The sequence below is a fragment of the Camelina sativa genome, chromosome 8, assembly GCF_000633955.1.
Source record: "Camelina sativa cultivar DH55 chromosome 8, Cs, whole genome shotgun sequence".
Taxonomy (NCBI): Eukaryota; Viridiplantae; Streptophyta; class Magnoliopsida; order Brassicales; family Brassicaceae; genus Camelina; species Camelina sativa.
This window is the reverse complement of record NC_025692.1, coordinates 15,195,120-15,213,068: the sequence shown is the minus strand read 5'-3', so window position 1 is coordinate 15,213,068 and position 17,949 is coordinate 15,195,120. Positions and strand designations below refer to the sequence as shown.

The window sequence follows — 17,949 nt, the reverse complement described above, 5'->3', positions numbered from 1 at the left end:
AAAAAAAAAAAAAAAAAGAAAGAAAAAAAAAATCCAACCGCAATTGTGCGCAACCGCAAACGCTTGCGGGAAGCAGCTTTTGAAATTAAGTGGTTTGGAGCAGTTGGGAGCAATTAGGAGCGATTAAGAGCGGTTTGTGTGATTGGTTCCAATCGCTACCACCCGCAAATGCAGCGTTTGCGGGAGATAGCGAGAGAACCAGTCAACACGGTGCACCGGAACAACTTTTATTGACCATTGCGCAGCAAAGCTAAGGCCTCAGTTCTACGTTAACGCCATAACTTTGTTCCAAAATTAAAATCGAACTCAAAATTGTGTATATGTTTTAAGTGACAAGAATTGTTCTTAATTTACTATTTTAGATGCTAAAAACAATTAAGAAAAAATATGGTCAATTTTTTCCCATAGTTTCTAAAATAAAAATTGGCATATTTTCACATACCAAAATAGCTTTCTTTTCTTTTAATATAAAAATGATATGTGTATTTTTTACCAATTGACATAACTCTTTTTCAAATTTCATTCAGATGAGATCTTAAACCAAAAAAAAAAAAAAAAATCACTGAAATGATGTAAATACAATTTTTTTTTCTTTATCAAATTGAGAAAATGTGTTAAAAAGAAAAGGTAAAAAAAAGTAATGTGCATTAAAAAAAAAATCATAGAAGTGAAAAATATTTGAAAACATTAAAACTGAATCCATGCAAAATAGTTATAGATGCTCACCACTACATGCAATTATGAATTGCTCATCACTACATGCAATTATGAATTGCTCATCGCTACAACATCGAATTATCACACTTAATACGCCACTATTTATTTATTTTTTCTTAGTACGTAAACCACCATTTGTTTTGTCAAATAACTAATTTAAAACGTCCCTGCAAGTGGCTCGCCACCAAACCATATACCACGTCGACATCGAGTTTGAGTTAGTTATTTGACAAAACAAATAGTGATTACTTATCGATCAAGTTCTAGATATCATCTAAATTCTACAACATCGAATTATCACACAGTTTTTTTGACCAAGAAAAGGAGTAATATCAATTTCGTCCGGAAAAAACTTATCTATATAAACACAATATTATTCACAAATACAAATTCTTGAACGGAAAATGTAAAGCAAAGGTGAGCTAACACGATTAGAGAACCACATCAGCACGACAGATAGGGCATGTGGAGCTATGAGAAAGCCAGATGTCTACACAGTCAGCATGAAAGACATGTACACAAGGTGGTACCAAACGGAGCGTTTCGTCGTCTTTGAATTCATTCAAACACACTACGCATTCTAGCTCGCCTATACCTGGCTTAATCCCTCTAGCTTCCTTGTAAACAAATGAAGGACACGAGTCAATGGCCTCAGGGTCAAGCCCTCGCGGTGGTCTCCTCGGACTCATTCCAGCTTCCTCCGACGTGTTCCCGGCTGAGGCAGACCGGTCTCTACATCGTCGGATGAAGTAATTGATGCAGTAAAACGCTACGAACCCGATGCTCGCGAACGCGAAAAAAATTGTGCCTTCGTTTCTTTTGAAGTATGACATGTTTCGGATTGTAGCATCTTCTTGAGATTTGTAGTGGGATGAGATAGGAGAGAAAGAAGTGGCGTTCACGTCTTCCCTTCGTAGTTTCTAGGTAATTTCCACGCGCCACCGTGCTTCTTCGTGTTTCATAATAAACAAGTGCAACGACTCTAGCACTTTCCTAGTTGCTAATTTTATAGTTGCTTAGACAAAAACTAATTTGAAGGAATATAAATGAGTTTGAATAGTTTTTGAGATATAGTTTACTAACACCGACCAAACTAAAAAACAAAAAAAGTCAAAAATGTCAATGTAAACCTGATTATATATTTATAATTACACACCGTAATGTCAATGTAAACATGATTAATTATAATCACATACCGTATATTACATAATGATGCGTTTGATACTATTATCTCGGTACCTGTGACGTCAAAAAAATTGTCGGTATGTGTATGTAAATTAATTTTGTACTCGAGCACATAAACATGTACACATATTTTTAAAAATGAGATTACTAGTGATTTCTTATAAAATAAATGGTATTTGATATATTGACAATCCTAAACCTGATCATTAAAATAAGTTGACTATATAGGAAGGCAATGCCAATTAGACCGACTAAGTGAGTGAGTGGAAACTGAATCAAAATGAACCGATATTGCATGGATGGTTAATTAGAACTTAGGAATTATGTTGAACTATATTATATGTTAGCCTAGTGAGACGAGATAACCATATATACTCATTAAGCAATATTATTGGATGCATGAATTTCTTTGTATGAATGTTAAATTTATTCATCAATTTTTTATTATTTTTTTACATTATATGTAACAGACGGGTGAAATGATATACCTTTGTAGAATATAAAAAATTGAGTCAAATGACGCCTTTTCTTTCTAGAGGCGACCAAAAGGGCAATTTTCGATTGGAAAACCGCCATCGCCGATCTCCTTCTCCTTCTTCAATGTGGAGTGTTCTTCTAACAAGTTTAGACAGTTACAAGTTTGGATTTAACGGTTTCTGTCTGCGACAGGTTTCTGTTAACAGTTTTCGATTCCTGTGTTTGTCGTGGGATAACTGCCGCAGAAAACCGTCATGGATTCTATTATATAAAGATGTCGGATTAGAGTCGTTTGTTCCCATACTTCACTCAATCGTTCTTGTTCTACTTTTACAAACAAAAAAAACAGTTAAAGATATGAGTGATTACGTGAGGAAATCTCTCCAGAATCTGGACTTGAGGATTTCTGATGCCCCAGTCTTGCTCCCCGTAGAGTTGTGTGGAAAAGCAATCAATTAGAACCGTTACTCTCTAATTGTATCGGTTGTGAATCCAAAGAAACAAAACCTTCGAGCGATTGTGAGCCAACTACCAAGAATATGGGGTTTTGCTGATGCTTGTCGCGGACGCATACTCGGTGATGGAAAAGCTCTGTTCATCTTTCAAACAGAGGAAGCACTCAATCTGGTTCTTCGACGCGGTCCCTGAGCGTTTAATGAATGGATGATATCGGTTCACCGTTGGTATCCAAACATCACTGATGTTGAAATGAAGATCATCCCCTTTTGGATACAGATCAGAGTTATCCCCATTCAGTTCCTCAACACTGCCATGGTGAACTACATTGGGGATTAAATAGGACATGTTGTGGACATTGATTTTGATGAAAATGCAAATCAGGTGGAATTTGTCAGAGTGCGTGTCAACTGGAACTTTGACACGCTATTGCGCTTTCAAAGGAACTTCCAATTTGGAGGAGGCGACAACACAATCCTGAAGTTCCGCTATGAAAGACTCAGAAACTTTTGCTCTGTTTGTGGATCGTTGAAACACGACAAAAAGTCATGCCCTATTGAGTTTGACGATCATCCAAGCGACGATGACAATGATGGAAATGAGGGATACAATCCTGATGACTACAACAACCCTGGTCAAGACAACCATGATCGCGATTCTGACACAAACACTCTGCAGACTATTGCACCGGATGGAGAAATACCAGGACTGCAGAGAGTCCTTGCAAACAAAGAGTTCATCATTACTGAATCTGATGACTCTGCCCCTAGTGCCTTCGAAGACACAAATTTAACTGCAGAGAGGATTCGTTATCTTTACACGAAGTATGCTAAGGGGAAAGATGTGATGCACCACGATCATCTTCAAGGTATTTTCAACATTGGAGCATCTTCTTCAAGGAATGGCATTAAGAGAAACCGTGAAGCAATGGAAGTGTTCTATCAACGCTGTGAGGAAGCAGCAGATTTGACGGTCCTGAGTCAAATCCGTAAGAAAGGAAGAGCGGAGTCAGAGGCATTTTGCAGTGGTCTGGATTTGGACGGAGGCGCGGGTGGCCCGGTACCCCCAATGCCTCCATGAGAGTTGTCTCCTGGAACTGTCAGGGCATCTGCTCGCCGCTGACACAATCTCGTCTTAAACGTTTATGTCGTATTTTAAAACCTCATGTCTTATTTCTGTGTGAAACTCTAAATAAGTGTAATGTTGTTTGTAATTTTGCTTCTATTTTAGGATATAACAATGTAATAACCGAACCACCTCTTGGAAGAAGTGGTGGTTTGGCAATGATGTGGACAAACGATGTTTCGTTGACAAAACTGTATTAAGATCAACGAATCATTGATGTCCATATTCACTTTAATAAGATAAGTTTTTATTTGTCTCGTGTCTATGGAAATCCGGTTCCATCTAGACGATCTCAATTCTGGGAATATTTAGAAGAGCTAGGTGAGAGTAGATCAGGACCATGGATGCTCGCGGGTGATTTCAATGAGATAATTAACAATGATGAAAAGATAGGTGGTCCACCAAGGGAAGAATGAACTTTCAGAGATTTCAAACATATGTTAACTGTCTGTGATCTAAAGGATTTAAAACATAAAGGAGACAGATTCTCATGGGTGGGAGAAAGAAGAAATTATACAATCAAATGTTGTTTGGACAGAGTGATGATCGACTCAGAATGGAGAGCAAGTTTTCCACACGCAGAGGCTGAATTTATTGAATTCAGTGGATCAGATATAAAACCTATCCTCACAAATATAACGTCATTGCAGAACACTCCACACAAACCTTTTAGATTTGATAAACGTTTAACTCAAATCGAAAATTTGGAAGAGGTGGTTGCAGAGAGTTGGAACTCATGTAAACAAAAGAACTACTTCACTATTTGCGACCAAATATCTGCTTGCCGAAAAGCCATGGCAAGAAGTAAACATCAGACAAATTTAAATGCTTCAAGAAGGATTGATTATTTTCAAACTGCTTTAATTTCTGCAATGGAGAGTATCCATTCATCGAAGAGACAAAGAATCCCTTGGCTACAACAAGAGCTAAACAAAGCCTATCATGATGAAGAATACTATTGGCAAAATAAGAGTAGGAAACAATGGCTCAATAATGGAGATCGAAACACTGCATATTTCCACGCAAGTACAAAAACAAGGTACGCCAAGAATTATATTTCTGTCATAAGTGATACAGAACACAATATATATCAAGGCGATCATGAAATAGGACGTCATGCACAACAGTACTTTACAAATGCGTACAAAACAAGTAGAATTCCAGTATCACCATTGGACTTTGGTGACTTCCCTGCTACAGTTACACCACAAATAAATGCATAACTCACAAAAGAATTCAGTGCTGAGAAAATTTATGAGGCTTTAACCTCGATAGGAGACGATAAAGCACCGGGACCTAATGGGATGACAGCTCGATTTTACAAACAATACTGGAGTACTCTCGGCCAAGATGTTATACAAGAGGTGAAAGAATTCTTTGATACTTTCTATTTGAAGTCTGGTCTTAACCACACAAACATATGCATGATTCCAAAAGTTGATCCACCAAACTTTTTATCAGATTTTCGACCAATAGCACTATGCAATGTTTTGTACAAATTATATCAAAATGCTTAGTGAACCGGCTTAAATTGCGTCTTGACAGTATCGTTTCAGATACTCAGGCTGCTTTCATTCCAGGAAGGCTAATAACAGATAATGTTGCTAATAACAGATAATGTTATGATAGCACATGAGATAATGCATTCCCTGAAATCAAGAAAATGAGTCTCACAAAACTATATGGCTATCAAAACAGATATTACTAAAGCCTATTATAGAGTATAGTGGAATTTCTTAGAAGTTACAATGCATTTGTTTGGTTTTTCTGAAAAGTGGACCAATTGGATAATGGAAATAGTTCGATCAGTTAGTTACTCTGTGCTTATCAATGGTGCACCACACGGAACGATCATTCCTGAAAGAGGAATACGACAAGGTGACCCTCTCTCGCCGTATTTCTTCATCCTGTGTGCAGACATCATGAGTCATTTGATCAAAACAAGAGTCCAATCTGGTGACATCCGTGGAATTAAGATCGGAAATGGTGTTCCTGCTATCACTCATCTACAATTTGCAGATGACTCCTTATTCTTCTGCCAAGCTAACTCACGAAATTGTAAAGCAATCAAAGAAGCTTTTGATGTCTATGAATACTATTCTGGACAAAAAATTAACACATCAAAATCTATTATTACTTTTGGATCACGAGTTCATGGACACAGACAGAGCAGATTAAAAACGGTATTGGAGATACCAAACAACGGTGGAGGAGGAAAATACTTGGGGTTACCAGAACAGTTTGGGACTAAGAAGAAAGAAATGTTTTCCTACATAATCGAGCGAGTAAAGCAACGAACTGCATCTTGGAGCACAAAAAAATTGTCATTAGCTGGAAAAGAAATAATGTTAAAATTGGTAGCTTTATCGATGTCTTTCTATTCAATGACATGTTTTAAACTGCCTACAGGGATTATATCAGAAATTGATTCAGTTTTACAAAGATTCTGGTGGGAAAAAAGAAATGCAGAAAGAGGAATACCTTGGATAGCATGGAAACGTTTACAGTATTGAAAAAAAGAAGGGGTTTAGGATTCAAAAACCTATCTAAATTAAATGATGCATTACTTGCCAAACAAGCATGGCGTTTACTTCGCTGTCGAGACAGTTTATTTGCAAAAATTATGAAAGCAAGATATTATAGAGATTGTTCAATCCTAGATGCAAAAAAAAAGAGCTAACCAATCCTATGGTTGGGCTTCTATTCTAGAAGGACTGGAGTTAATCAAAAAAGGTTCAAGATTCATCATTGGTGATGGGAAGACAGCTCGAGTAAATGTTGATAATGTTATCCTAGCAAACCCTCCAAGACCAATAACAAGTATTCATCAAGATAATATGCAGAGTGTGTCACAACTGATTTTCGATACAGGATCCTATTGTACTTGGTCTCAAGAAAGATTATCCGAACACATTAATCTCTCTGATCATCAAGAGATTCACAAAATTTATTTGTCAAAATCAATTTCCCAAGACAAATTTATTTGGCATTATAATAAATCAGGAGAATACCCTGTTTGCTCTAGATACTGGCTTACTATGCATCATCCAAATATCAGTCCACCACAAGCAGCTATCCCTCATGGTTCAGTACCACACAAAACAAAGATTTGGAAACTAAAGATTCTGCCAAGAATAAAACATTTTCTCTAGCGTATTCTATCCCAATCCTTACCATCAATTACCAGACTGAATTCTCGTGGCATAAATTTGGATCCTATTTGTCCAAGATGTTTCAAAGCAGATGAGACTATAGACCATATTCTATTTCAGTGTACACATGCTAAAGAAATCTGGGAACTCTCCAATATACCAATTCATTTATTGCTTCCTGCAACTTTCACCAGCGAACAGTTTATTTCCATCTTTTTGGATTCAATATATGATAGTGATATCCCTTCAATCACTAAACAATTACCATTTTGGATACTTTGGCACATTTGGAAGTCTCGAAATAATTTCACATTCAACTCCATTCAAGACAAACCAATAACAGTATTATTACGAGCCAAAGGTGATGTTGCAGATTGGAATAATCATAATTCTCAAACAAACCATCATCAAACACAATTATCTCACAACTCCAATCAAAAATGGAATCGTCCTACTACAACCTCTTTAAAATGTAACTACGATGCAGCTTTTGATTATAGTATTTCAACAGCAAAGGCAGGATGGATTCTTCGTGATAAGAATGGAATAAGTAATGGTTGGGGTGCTATGGCTTTGGGCTAACTTTATCTCCTTTAGAAGCTGAAGCAAAAGCGCTATTAACAGCAATGCAGCAAACATGGATAAGAGGAATCACTTCAGTTTGTTTCGAAGGAGATTCAGAGATACTGACAAAGATTTTAACAAACAAGGATGGTGATCTCTCTTTAGAGAACATTTTACAATACATACGAGAATGGGCCGCGAAATTTAAAGAAGTACAGTTCAATTTCACAAGAACACATTGTAATAATGTAGCTCATTTATTTGCAAAATTTGGTTGTATTTGTTCTGAGTTCTACTCAAGTTGTTTTTCACCGCCAAAATGGCTTCAAAACCAATTGCATTGTGACTTTATTCAATCATCAATATAACAACATCACTTTCAACGAAAAAAAATGTAACAGACGGGTTTTTCTGATTTTCTCTACAAAGATGAAAATCTGATCTTTAAAATCAAAGAAGAAAGTTAGTTAGAAATCAGGAAAATAAGAAAAAGAATCTTGTGTTGTGTATGTGAGAGTGGAAAGAATTTGAAGGTGAGAGGGGAAAATTGCATAAGGTAATCTATTATGAAGTGACTTTGTGTACAAAAAAAAAATGTAGACATGAAACAAAAAACCCACATAAAAACTGTAGAATTAATTAATAAAAATACAAACTCTCTGGAATAATTATAAGAGTTTTGTCAATGAATTCAAATGAAGTAATTAGAGACTTAATCCATTAAAATGACAACAAAAATGCTTAAAATTTGTTCTTTACAATTTTTGGTTGGGATTCTACTAATTTCCTTTCAAATGATAATATTATGAAATCCACTATAACAATTGAATAACACCAACATTTAAAAGAACAAAATAAATAAATAAATTGAATAATACCAGAAGTCATGGTATTTTAATAGAATGAATGCATATACGCAATCCAATAACACATGAATTGAAAAGAATTCATATACTCTCTACGTTTCATAATATAAGATGTTTTAAAAGAATTTTTTTGTTTCATAATATAGGATGTTTTCAAGTTTCTATTTAATTTTGTAGATTAGTTTAATATTTTATATTATGCAGTATTGTTTCTCATTGGTTGAACTTTTAAAAGTAAATATTTCTTAATTTGTATGTTTTTGGTTAAAACATCATATATTATGAAACGGAAAAAGTATTACATAATTGGATAATTTGTATGTTTAAAAATATATATTTTTCTAAACTAATTATTATTATATTTTTGGAAAAATATTACTACGTTTTGCTATTATGTTATATTTTGCTAAGAATTGTATAATTTAACTGTTTAAGACAGTGCGCTGCATGCATTTACGATGGAAGTATTAGAGCTACTTGCGATGCATGCATTTATGTAATTAGACAGTATCGCATAAACCAAAGTATTAGAGGTAAAAAAAAAAAAAAATAGGAGTACAAAGTCTTCAGGGCATCAACTTAGTATCTCTCTCTGAACCTGAGAAACAGAGCACCCATTCCATGATTGTGATGTATAGTATCTTGCACCTGACCAAGTTTCACACCCAAACTGTACAATGAACCATGTCCCATTTCTTGTAAACCGCTGTTGGATTTCCTTTCACATCCTTTGAACTTTCCAAATCGTTCCCATGCTCAGCAAAGGCATACACATATGTGTGCGTCACAGGAATTCTAATCTCAGCACCAACCTATTCAATTTTAACAACATAACTAGATTGTTATAAGGGTCCGATTAAAGTTTTGTTTTAGTAGTTAACCTTGAGAATGTTTCTAGCTGCACCGAGCTCTACAATGTTGTGGCCTCGAACAGAGTTAGGTCCACCAAGAACAAAAGTATCATAGCTTGGAGGATCACTTATGCATCCATCGTAATGGCCATGGAAGACTAGCTAGAACATGTGGTTGTGGATTACCTGATCCTTCTTCTACTTGCTTTAGTTGAATGAATCTTATTACTATTAGTTGGTGTCGGTTGAAGAGAGAGAAATTTCTTCCTATACTCAAGCCTTGGTCCACCAGCCATTTGTGTTACTATTATTGGAGTGTGTGAAACAATCTCTAATGTAGCAACAATAATATCTATCAAGGGATTTTTACAAAACCTGAAAGACATTCCTCTCTACAACAATCGCCCCATTCACAAGCTTGGTGTTGTCACGAGTTATGTTGGCTTGTAGAGAGGCTATGTGATCAATACCAGTGCCACTTAGAGTTGTTGAAGGTTCATTAACACTGATTCCACCGTTAGGCACGACAACAACAACCCATTTTGCAGAGACTTTTCTTTTTCATCTCGGGTTATTATCTCTTTTAACATAACTCCATATGTGAATTCACTATGCCTGCTTAAGTTCTGCAAGTAAGAAACTACGAGTATTAAGGTGCTTGTGGGAGAAGATTACAAGTTGACTTTAGGACTTTCTTACCTCAGCTATATAAGATTTAAGACAATCTCGATATTTGAGTTCAGATCATCAATGATCTATCATTGGTGCCATGAAACTTGTTTGATTGCGATTTCAATGGCGAAAATTGGGAATTTGGAGATGTTCGATGGTGCGAGCTTCTATGAGAACAAACAAGAGAATCAATTGAAGGTTCTTCAAGATGGTTATAAGCGTTTCTGTGAAGCGAAGATTGTGCAAGCTTGGGAAGATGGAGACGCGAGCTGGTAAGTAGCTGGATCAACCTGAATCATCTTTTCAACCACCTTAGGTACTAGATTCTTCAGATATGTTTTTGTGTAGTGTTGAGGATGAAACCTTGTCTTTAGAAACCAGATCTAGCTTACGACAGAGAATTGAGATGCCGGTGTTTAACGGATCTCAACCTTAGGAATGGTTATCGAAGGTAGACCATTATTTTCGTGTGAGGAAGTATATGGAGATGGATAAATTGGATTTGGTTGGCTTGAGTTTCACGGGAGTTGTAACAAAGTGGTTAATTGGGAAATGTGCCGCAACGAGTTTTTTCTTCGCAAGAGTTCCGTCAGCGACTATTTTGTAGGTTTAGAGAAGCTATTGAGGATGATCCGGGGAATCGTTTATTTGCTATTAAGCAAAATGGCTCTGTAGCATCATAGGTGACTGAGTTCGAGGATCTTTCGATTCAAGTACATGGTTTGGAAGATTCTCATCTAAAGAGGATCTTTTACAGTGGATTGAAGCCAGAAATGAGGAAGGTTATTAAGATGAGAACCTCAAGAACTTCCTAACCAAAAGGATGCACTCCTATGGATGGAATCTAGTGCTTTTTGTTAGCTTGTGGGAGAAAAGACAAACAAGTCGTTGATATCACCTCGACTATATTCTAAGCCTTTCACCAAACAATTGTTTCTTCAAAGTGGATCTTTTAATTCTGCTGCCAACCAACAAAAATTGGCTCCACCAAGACAGAGACATTCTGTAGAAGAGCTGGATGCAATGCATAGTAAAGGTATATGTTATCCCTGCAAAGGAAAATATGTCTGTGCTCATGTGTGTCCCTTGAAAGAGTTGCAAATATTGACTATGGTGGATGGTCTATAACTGGAGGTTTTGGATGATGAGTTTCAGTGCTATGATGTGAAGAAACTATTGTTAAGACCCGAGTGATAAGCTGTTTATCTTTGAATTCTTTTTGGGAAAACATTCTCCTTCGACAACTAAGCTGCAAGGAGCTATTGGCAAGTATCATGTCATTGTGTTGTTGAATTATGGTGTTTCTCACAATTTCATTACTCCTACTATTTCCAAGCGTTTGAAGTTAAATATGAGTACAGACTGTGATTTGGAGGTCATGTTCGGGAATGGTGTTTTTGTTCATGGTACTGGAGTCTGCAGAGGAGTAAGGTTCTAATTGTCTGGTGTGGAGTTTCAAAGTAAATTTATTTCTTTGGAACTTGGCGTGGTGGACATTATTTTGGGAGTAAAATGGTTAGAAACTCTTGACAAATGTGTTGCTGATTGGAAGGCTCAAGAGTGGTAGTTTACTTACAAGGGCAAACACATTACCTTGGTGGGTGATCAGTCACTTAATCGACCTTCATTATCCTTGCAAGTGGTGGAGATTCCTTGTAAACAAGTTTTGCAGCAGGAATAGTTGATGGTATTGGTACTCAACTCTTGTCTACAGATAAGCAAATGGATCTGACTTTTTCAGCCGTGTTTTGGTAACGCTTAAGCCACATTACAAGCTTTGATGAATAAAGTGTTCAAACCCTTTCTACGGAAGTTTGTAGTGGTATTCTTTGACGATAGTTTAGGTTATAGTGTTAGCGTGGCTTCACATGTGGATCACTTGGCTAAGGTGTTGGAGAGATTGTTACAACATCATCTTTTTGCCAATTTAAATAAGTGTTCTTTTGGAGTGTATTAAGTCGAGTATCTTGGTCATATTATTTCGGCAGCAGGTGTTGCTACTGATGTGACTAATATTGACGCTATGAAGAGCTGGCCAATTCCTGCTAACGTTAAGCAACTTCATGGATTTTTGGGGCTGACTGTCTATTACACAAAATTTGTTCACATTATGGTGTTTTAGCTAGGCTTATTGTCTGAAATGCTTAAGAAGGATCAGTTTCACTGGTCTGCAGTGGTGCATGATTCTTTTGATTCATTGAAACAGGTTATGGTTTTGGTGCCAGTTCTTGGTTTACCTGATTTTAACAAAGGTGTTTATTTTAGAGATTGATGCTTCTGGTTTTGGGAGTGTGAGCCGTGTTAATGCAAGAAACACATCCTTTGGCATATTTTAGTTATGGCCTAACTACCAGAGAGCAGTTGAAGCTGGCATATGAACGTGAGTTGATGGCCATTGTGATGGCGATGTTGAAGTGGAAACATTACTTGTTAGGTAGAAAGTTTGAGGTGCATACTCTTATTCCTCTTATTCTTCATGAGTTTCATGACAGTATGTTAGATGGTCATGTGGGGATATTGAAAACGTTTAAGCGAATACAAGAGTATTTTCATTGGAAAGGAATGCAGAAAGTGATACATAGGTATGTTACAGAGTGTTCTATTTGCCAAACCAATAAATATTCTACCTTATCGCCTGCATGCTTGTTACAACCATTACCGATTGCTACGACCATTTGGGAGGATATTCTCCTTGACTTTATTGAAGGTCTTCCAACGTCTGGTGGGGTTAATGTCATTCTGGTGGTGGTTGACCATTTGAGTAAAGCTGCCCATTTCTTGCGTTTGAAACATCCATTTAAAGTTGTAGATGTTGCTCATAAGTTTGTCTCCAAGATTGTCAAGCTTCATAGCTTTCCTCAAACCATTTTGTCGGATAGAGACCGTATATTCTTGGGCAAGGTTTGGACTGATTTGTTCAAGTTGTCAGGGACTTAGTTGAAGTTTAGTACTGCTTATCATCCTCAAACGGATGGTCAAATGGAGGTGTTGAACCGGTGTTTGGAAACATACTTGTAGTGTTTTGCTTCCAGTCACCCTTGAGCTTAGCATAAGTACTTGTCTTGGGTAGAGTTTTAATATAATACATTGTATCACTCTACTATTCAGACGACTCCATTCTGTATGGTTTATGGCAGTTACCCTCCTTTGCTTCTTTCTTTTGAGCCAGGGTGAACTGAAGTTTTGAACTTTGCGGTTTAGTTGAAGGAGCGTGATCTTAGCCTCTTAGGTTATTACGTCTCAAGGCCAACTTGTAACATGCTCAGGAGATTATGGAGAAAAATGCAGATAGCAAGCATCGACATGTGGTGTTTGTAGTTGGTGATTGGGTCTACTTGAAGCTGGCGGCAAAGTATTTTGGGCCATTTCAGGTGTTAGAGCGTATTGGCGTTTAAAGTTACCAGCTTCTTCCAAGATTCACGATGTGTTTCATGTCTCACAACTTAAGGCCATAGTGGGTGATCACATACTGTGCACTCTACTGATCCACAAGAGTTAGTGGAAGATGAATTCTTGTTTCCAGATGGTATTCTTACTTTGCGTTTTGATGCAATGGGTGGCCGTGAATTCTTGGTACATTGGCATGATAGGCCTAATTCAGAGGATTCTTGGATGTTTTCTAAAGAGTTTGTTCGCTCATTCTCCGGGACGGGAGTATTGATACGGTTCATCTGACTTATTTCCGCAAGAAGAAGAAGATGCCATTTCAGGTGGAAGTAGAAGAAGTTGAGAGTGACATGGCAAGAGGAGATTGGTTGTCTAAGGGGAATAATGACGTGGAAGTCGTGGGATGATTGGTTTGAAGGAATGACTGTAAATGAGATAAAAGGTTCGCCGTTAGAGTTTGATTTGTTGTTAAATAATAGTCGTTTAGCTCATTTGTCATTTATGCTTAATATGTGTGTAATCCATCAAGAAATGTGCTTAAGGTCCCTTGCGATGTGCTTTGGTGATTATCTATGTTGATCGTCACATTTCAGATTTAAGCTTCCTTTGTAATTTTTTCTGAGTTTACAATCTTTGTAAACTCGTTTGGATTTCTCATTGAATAAAGAAGATTTATTTCATTATTGGAGTTCAGATCATCAATGATTTATCAGTACTCATTTTGAAGATACGATTTCTGAGATTTTTATCAGCGTTATGCGATAACAATGTTAGAATATTTGAGAGAAGAAAGAAGAAACATAGTAAGAAACATTTGTCTCTTCTCTTTAAGGGAAGACAAGAACAACAAACTAAAACTTTTCTTTATCTCTGAAGCTTGTTATTTACATCAAGACAAATTTGGTTTATATAGAAAACAAATAAACCCAACAACACAATGACTTATGTCTCTTCACACTTCTGCCACTTCAATGAAACAACACAAACTGTAGCGTCAAGACTGAAATGTTGCAACTGTTAACCAAACTAAATTATCGACCAACAAACAACAATCCAGTAGCAGAAACTTGCTTGTCTTCCTGTTGGGTTTTTATCTTTTTCTCTTCCAACATTACTCCATTAGTGAATGTACTATCGTGGGTGAAGTTCTGCAAATAAAAAACTGGGATGATTAAGGTATTTGTAAGAGAAGAATACAAGTTCACCATACAAACTTACCTCACTTATAGTATCTTTAAGAGAATTTGGATCCACCAACATTGGATTTACAGGCACTAATTCCTCAAAGCTTGTTCCCCTTTTGCTGTTGAAGAAACTCACATTGGAGATACAATTTCTAAGAACTTTAAATATGTTAGGTGAGAGCAGCAACTCAGTAGCAGAGACTTGCTTATCTTCATGTCGGATTGTTACCTCTTCCAACATAATTTTATTTGTGAATATACTATGGCGGGTGAAGTTGTGCATGTTAGAAAACAGGGATTATTAAAGTATTTGTGGGAGAAGAATACAAGTTGACCATATTGAACAATCAGGACTAGTAGCTTTAGGACAATCTTGATTCACCAACATTGGAGACACTACTTCCTCTTTCTCAGTGAACAATGGGCTAAGTTTTATGTAATCGAAGAAGCACATTTTTGAAAGTACGGTTTCTAGGCTTTTGAACACTGTCCAAACAACGTACATACTCAAGCTTAAAGCAAAGTTCATCCTAAGAGAAAACCAAGCGTATATAAGGATCACAATATCAAACTACATAAATAAACCAGATAGGTATCATATGAGAAGAGTATGAAAAACTAGTGTACCATCTTATAAAATTCAAGATGTTGCTAGTGGACACAAAACTCTTGAGAGAGTGATTAATGCCCTAGATCATTCGACGTTCCAAAGTACAAGACCCAAGGTTATTGAAAAATGCGTAATAAATTCACGATTAGATGATGAAGCATATAGCAAATTCAGTGGAATACATTAAAACTTGCCAAATTCAGTAGATAATATATTACATACCAATGACGGATCAAGACTCCATTTTGATGATCTCTGATCTGTCTCATTAAGCTTGATTTCAAAAATAAGACCTCCATTTTCCTCATCTGAATGTGGAATAACTATGGACTTAATCTTCCTCACAGCTTCGTTCAAAACTTCCATCAATATTAACCTGAACGAAAACCTCTAAATCCATTAATTTGTTTATCAAAGTGAAACGACCCGAGCCGTTTTTTTTTTTTTGAAATAATAAATAATAGTAATAATAATAGTAATAATAAGTAGACTACAACTAGTGGTCCCATACCCACTAGCCACCTAACAACAAACACAATCAACAGCAGAAATAACCGATACCAATATCCAATAATAATCCAATAATTATAACATAAACAATATCCAAACAATCAACCAACAAGAATCATAGAACCAGCAACCTAGCAATGGTTCTAATGACCCAACTCTAGCAGCCTAGCAATGCCAGACAACAACCAATCGAGTCCCTAGAACATCCTGCTCTTCATTGCCTTGATTCCACGATCACACTTTGCCTTTACCTGCACCACAAACACAAATTGCAATGTATGAGTATTTTATAAACACTCAGTAAGGCAATCCTTCCATCTACTGGGCTATACACACAAGCAATAAAGACATCTATAACCATCAACCAACAATCAACAATCAACAATAACAAACCAGGACTCTGCGTCGACCGACACCTAGCATGCATCGATCGACACCAGTTGGGGTTGCGTCGACCGATGCAAGGTTCACTTGCATTGACCGATACTCCCATTGCATCGACCGATGCATGCTCGACGTAGCACGAAAACCCTTGGTTTTACGCGCCGTACTTGCACTTGCATCGACCGACGCACAAAGTGCATCGACGGATGCACATGCCGAGCATCGTTTTCGCCCGAAGCTTCTCGCCGGATCTTCGTTCCTACAACCACAAAACTCGATCCCAAGCCACAAGAAAGCTTCCTAACGTCCCAAATAACATTCTAACAAGCTAAACAACACAAAAACAAGCAGATTAGAGAAATCTCCAGCTTAGATAAACCATGGTCATGCACTTACCTTTCCCAAGATGATTCTGAAACGTAAACAAGCAAGAAAACACTTCCAGGAAGCTCCTACAACGACTCCAGATACAGCTCTCTACAGGAACAGCCTCAAACTCCCAAAATCTCACCAAGAACACTTAGAACTCTTTTCCTCTCTTCTTTTCTCTCAGAAACGGCTAAACTCGTCGAATGAGACAAAACACTCGAGTTAAGGGTTTTCCCTAACCCAAAACGCAGCGTTTAACTTAAACTCGTCCGCACTAAACCGGCTATGCATCGACCGAGGCAATCCCTAAACTAGGATTTCGGTTCGCGGATGTTACAATTCTCCCCCACCAACATAGATTCGTTCTCGAATCTCGAACAACCATCAGAAAAGGACTCCCGTGCAACCGTCTCCGCGGTCTGCACTCCTCTGACCGATCTATGAAAGGTCACCTCTAGGCGATAGACTCAAGTTCCAGGCATTATTTGCTCTCGATTTTTGGACTTTCCTTTACTCATAGGCCTAAACCTTGAGTTTTTATTGGCTCCTCATCAAACCTAAGTTTGCATGCCATAATGTTGGCTCCTCATCGGGCCTAAGCCTGCATGCCATATATAAGGAAGTCCAATATTCGTCTCTCGGGTTGCCACCCTACAGCGCACCCCTGGATCATCATCCGAAGTCGATACACCAACCATACTCCCAAGCCACAAAGTCTCAGAATATGGTAATACTAGGAGGACTAAAGTCCCCCAAGAGTCACGAGCAAACAATTCTGAACACGTCTGAGCCCTATCCCTATCTAGGTTTCCTTCCCGTGGCTCGCGTAAAACAACACAATGTCCTACCAACCACATATCCCCTCACTGGAATACCTCATGACCACACATGGATCATCTCACTGCCACTAGGGCCGCCACAAAGGCCAAACAAATGTCCTAAACAGGACCGTCACAAAGGCCAAACAGATGTCCTAAACAGGACTGCCACCAAAGCCAACCAAATGTTCTAAAGAGGACCACCACCAAGGCCAAACAAATGTCCTAAACAGGACTGCCACCAAGGCCAAACAAATGTCCTAAACAGGACCGCCACCAAGGCCACTCGTCCCAAAGGACCGTCACGAAGACCACTTGTCCCGAAGGACCGTCGGGAATACCACTTGTACCGAAGGACTACCTAAACAGGCAACTCTGGCTAAACAGCCTGCCACAAAGGCCACACAATTCGCTAAACAGCCCGCCACAAAGGCCACACAATGGCTAAACAGCCCGCCACCAAGGCCACACAATTGGCTAAACAGCCCGCCACAAAGGCCACACAATGTCTCAAAAGACCGCCACACACATGCACCATGACTCTAAAGTCCGCCACATAGGCCACTCAAGCCCCTCCAAGGCTCACAACCACTAAAAATGGTCCAATTCTAACTCACATAAA

At 37.8% G+C, this 17,949-nt stretch overlaps 2 protein-coding genes across 2 annotated transcripts; both read right to left on the bottom strand.

Annotated features, from left to right (window-relative positions):
- LOC104707223 (RING-H2 finger protein ATL39) lies at positions 906-1,718 on the bottom strand. Its single transcript, XM_010423529.1, has one exon. The coding sequence runs from the start codon at positions 1,548-1,550 to the stop codon at positions 1,149-1,151; it is 402 nt and encodes a 133-aa protein (XP_010421831.1). The 5' UTR covers positions 1,551-1,718; the 3' UTR covers positions 906-1,148.
- LOC104709557 (protein TOC75-4, chloroplastic) lies at positions 9,122-15,612 on the bottom strand. Its single transcript, XM_010426147.1, is given in 9 exon segments — positions 9,122-9,237; positions 9,240-9,354; positions 9,424-9,558; positions 9,560-9,697; positions 9,769-9,915; positions 9,918-10,033; positions 14,991-15,087; positions 15,089-15,166; positions 15,469-15,612. Coding segments are annotated over 9 exon segments (1,086 nt in total).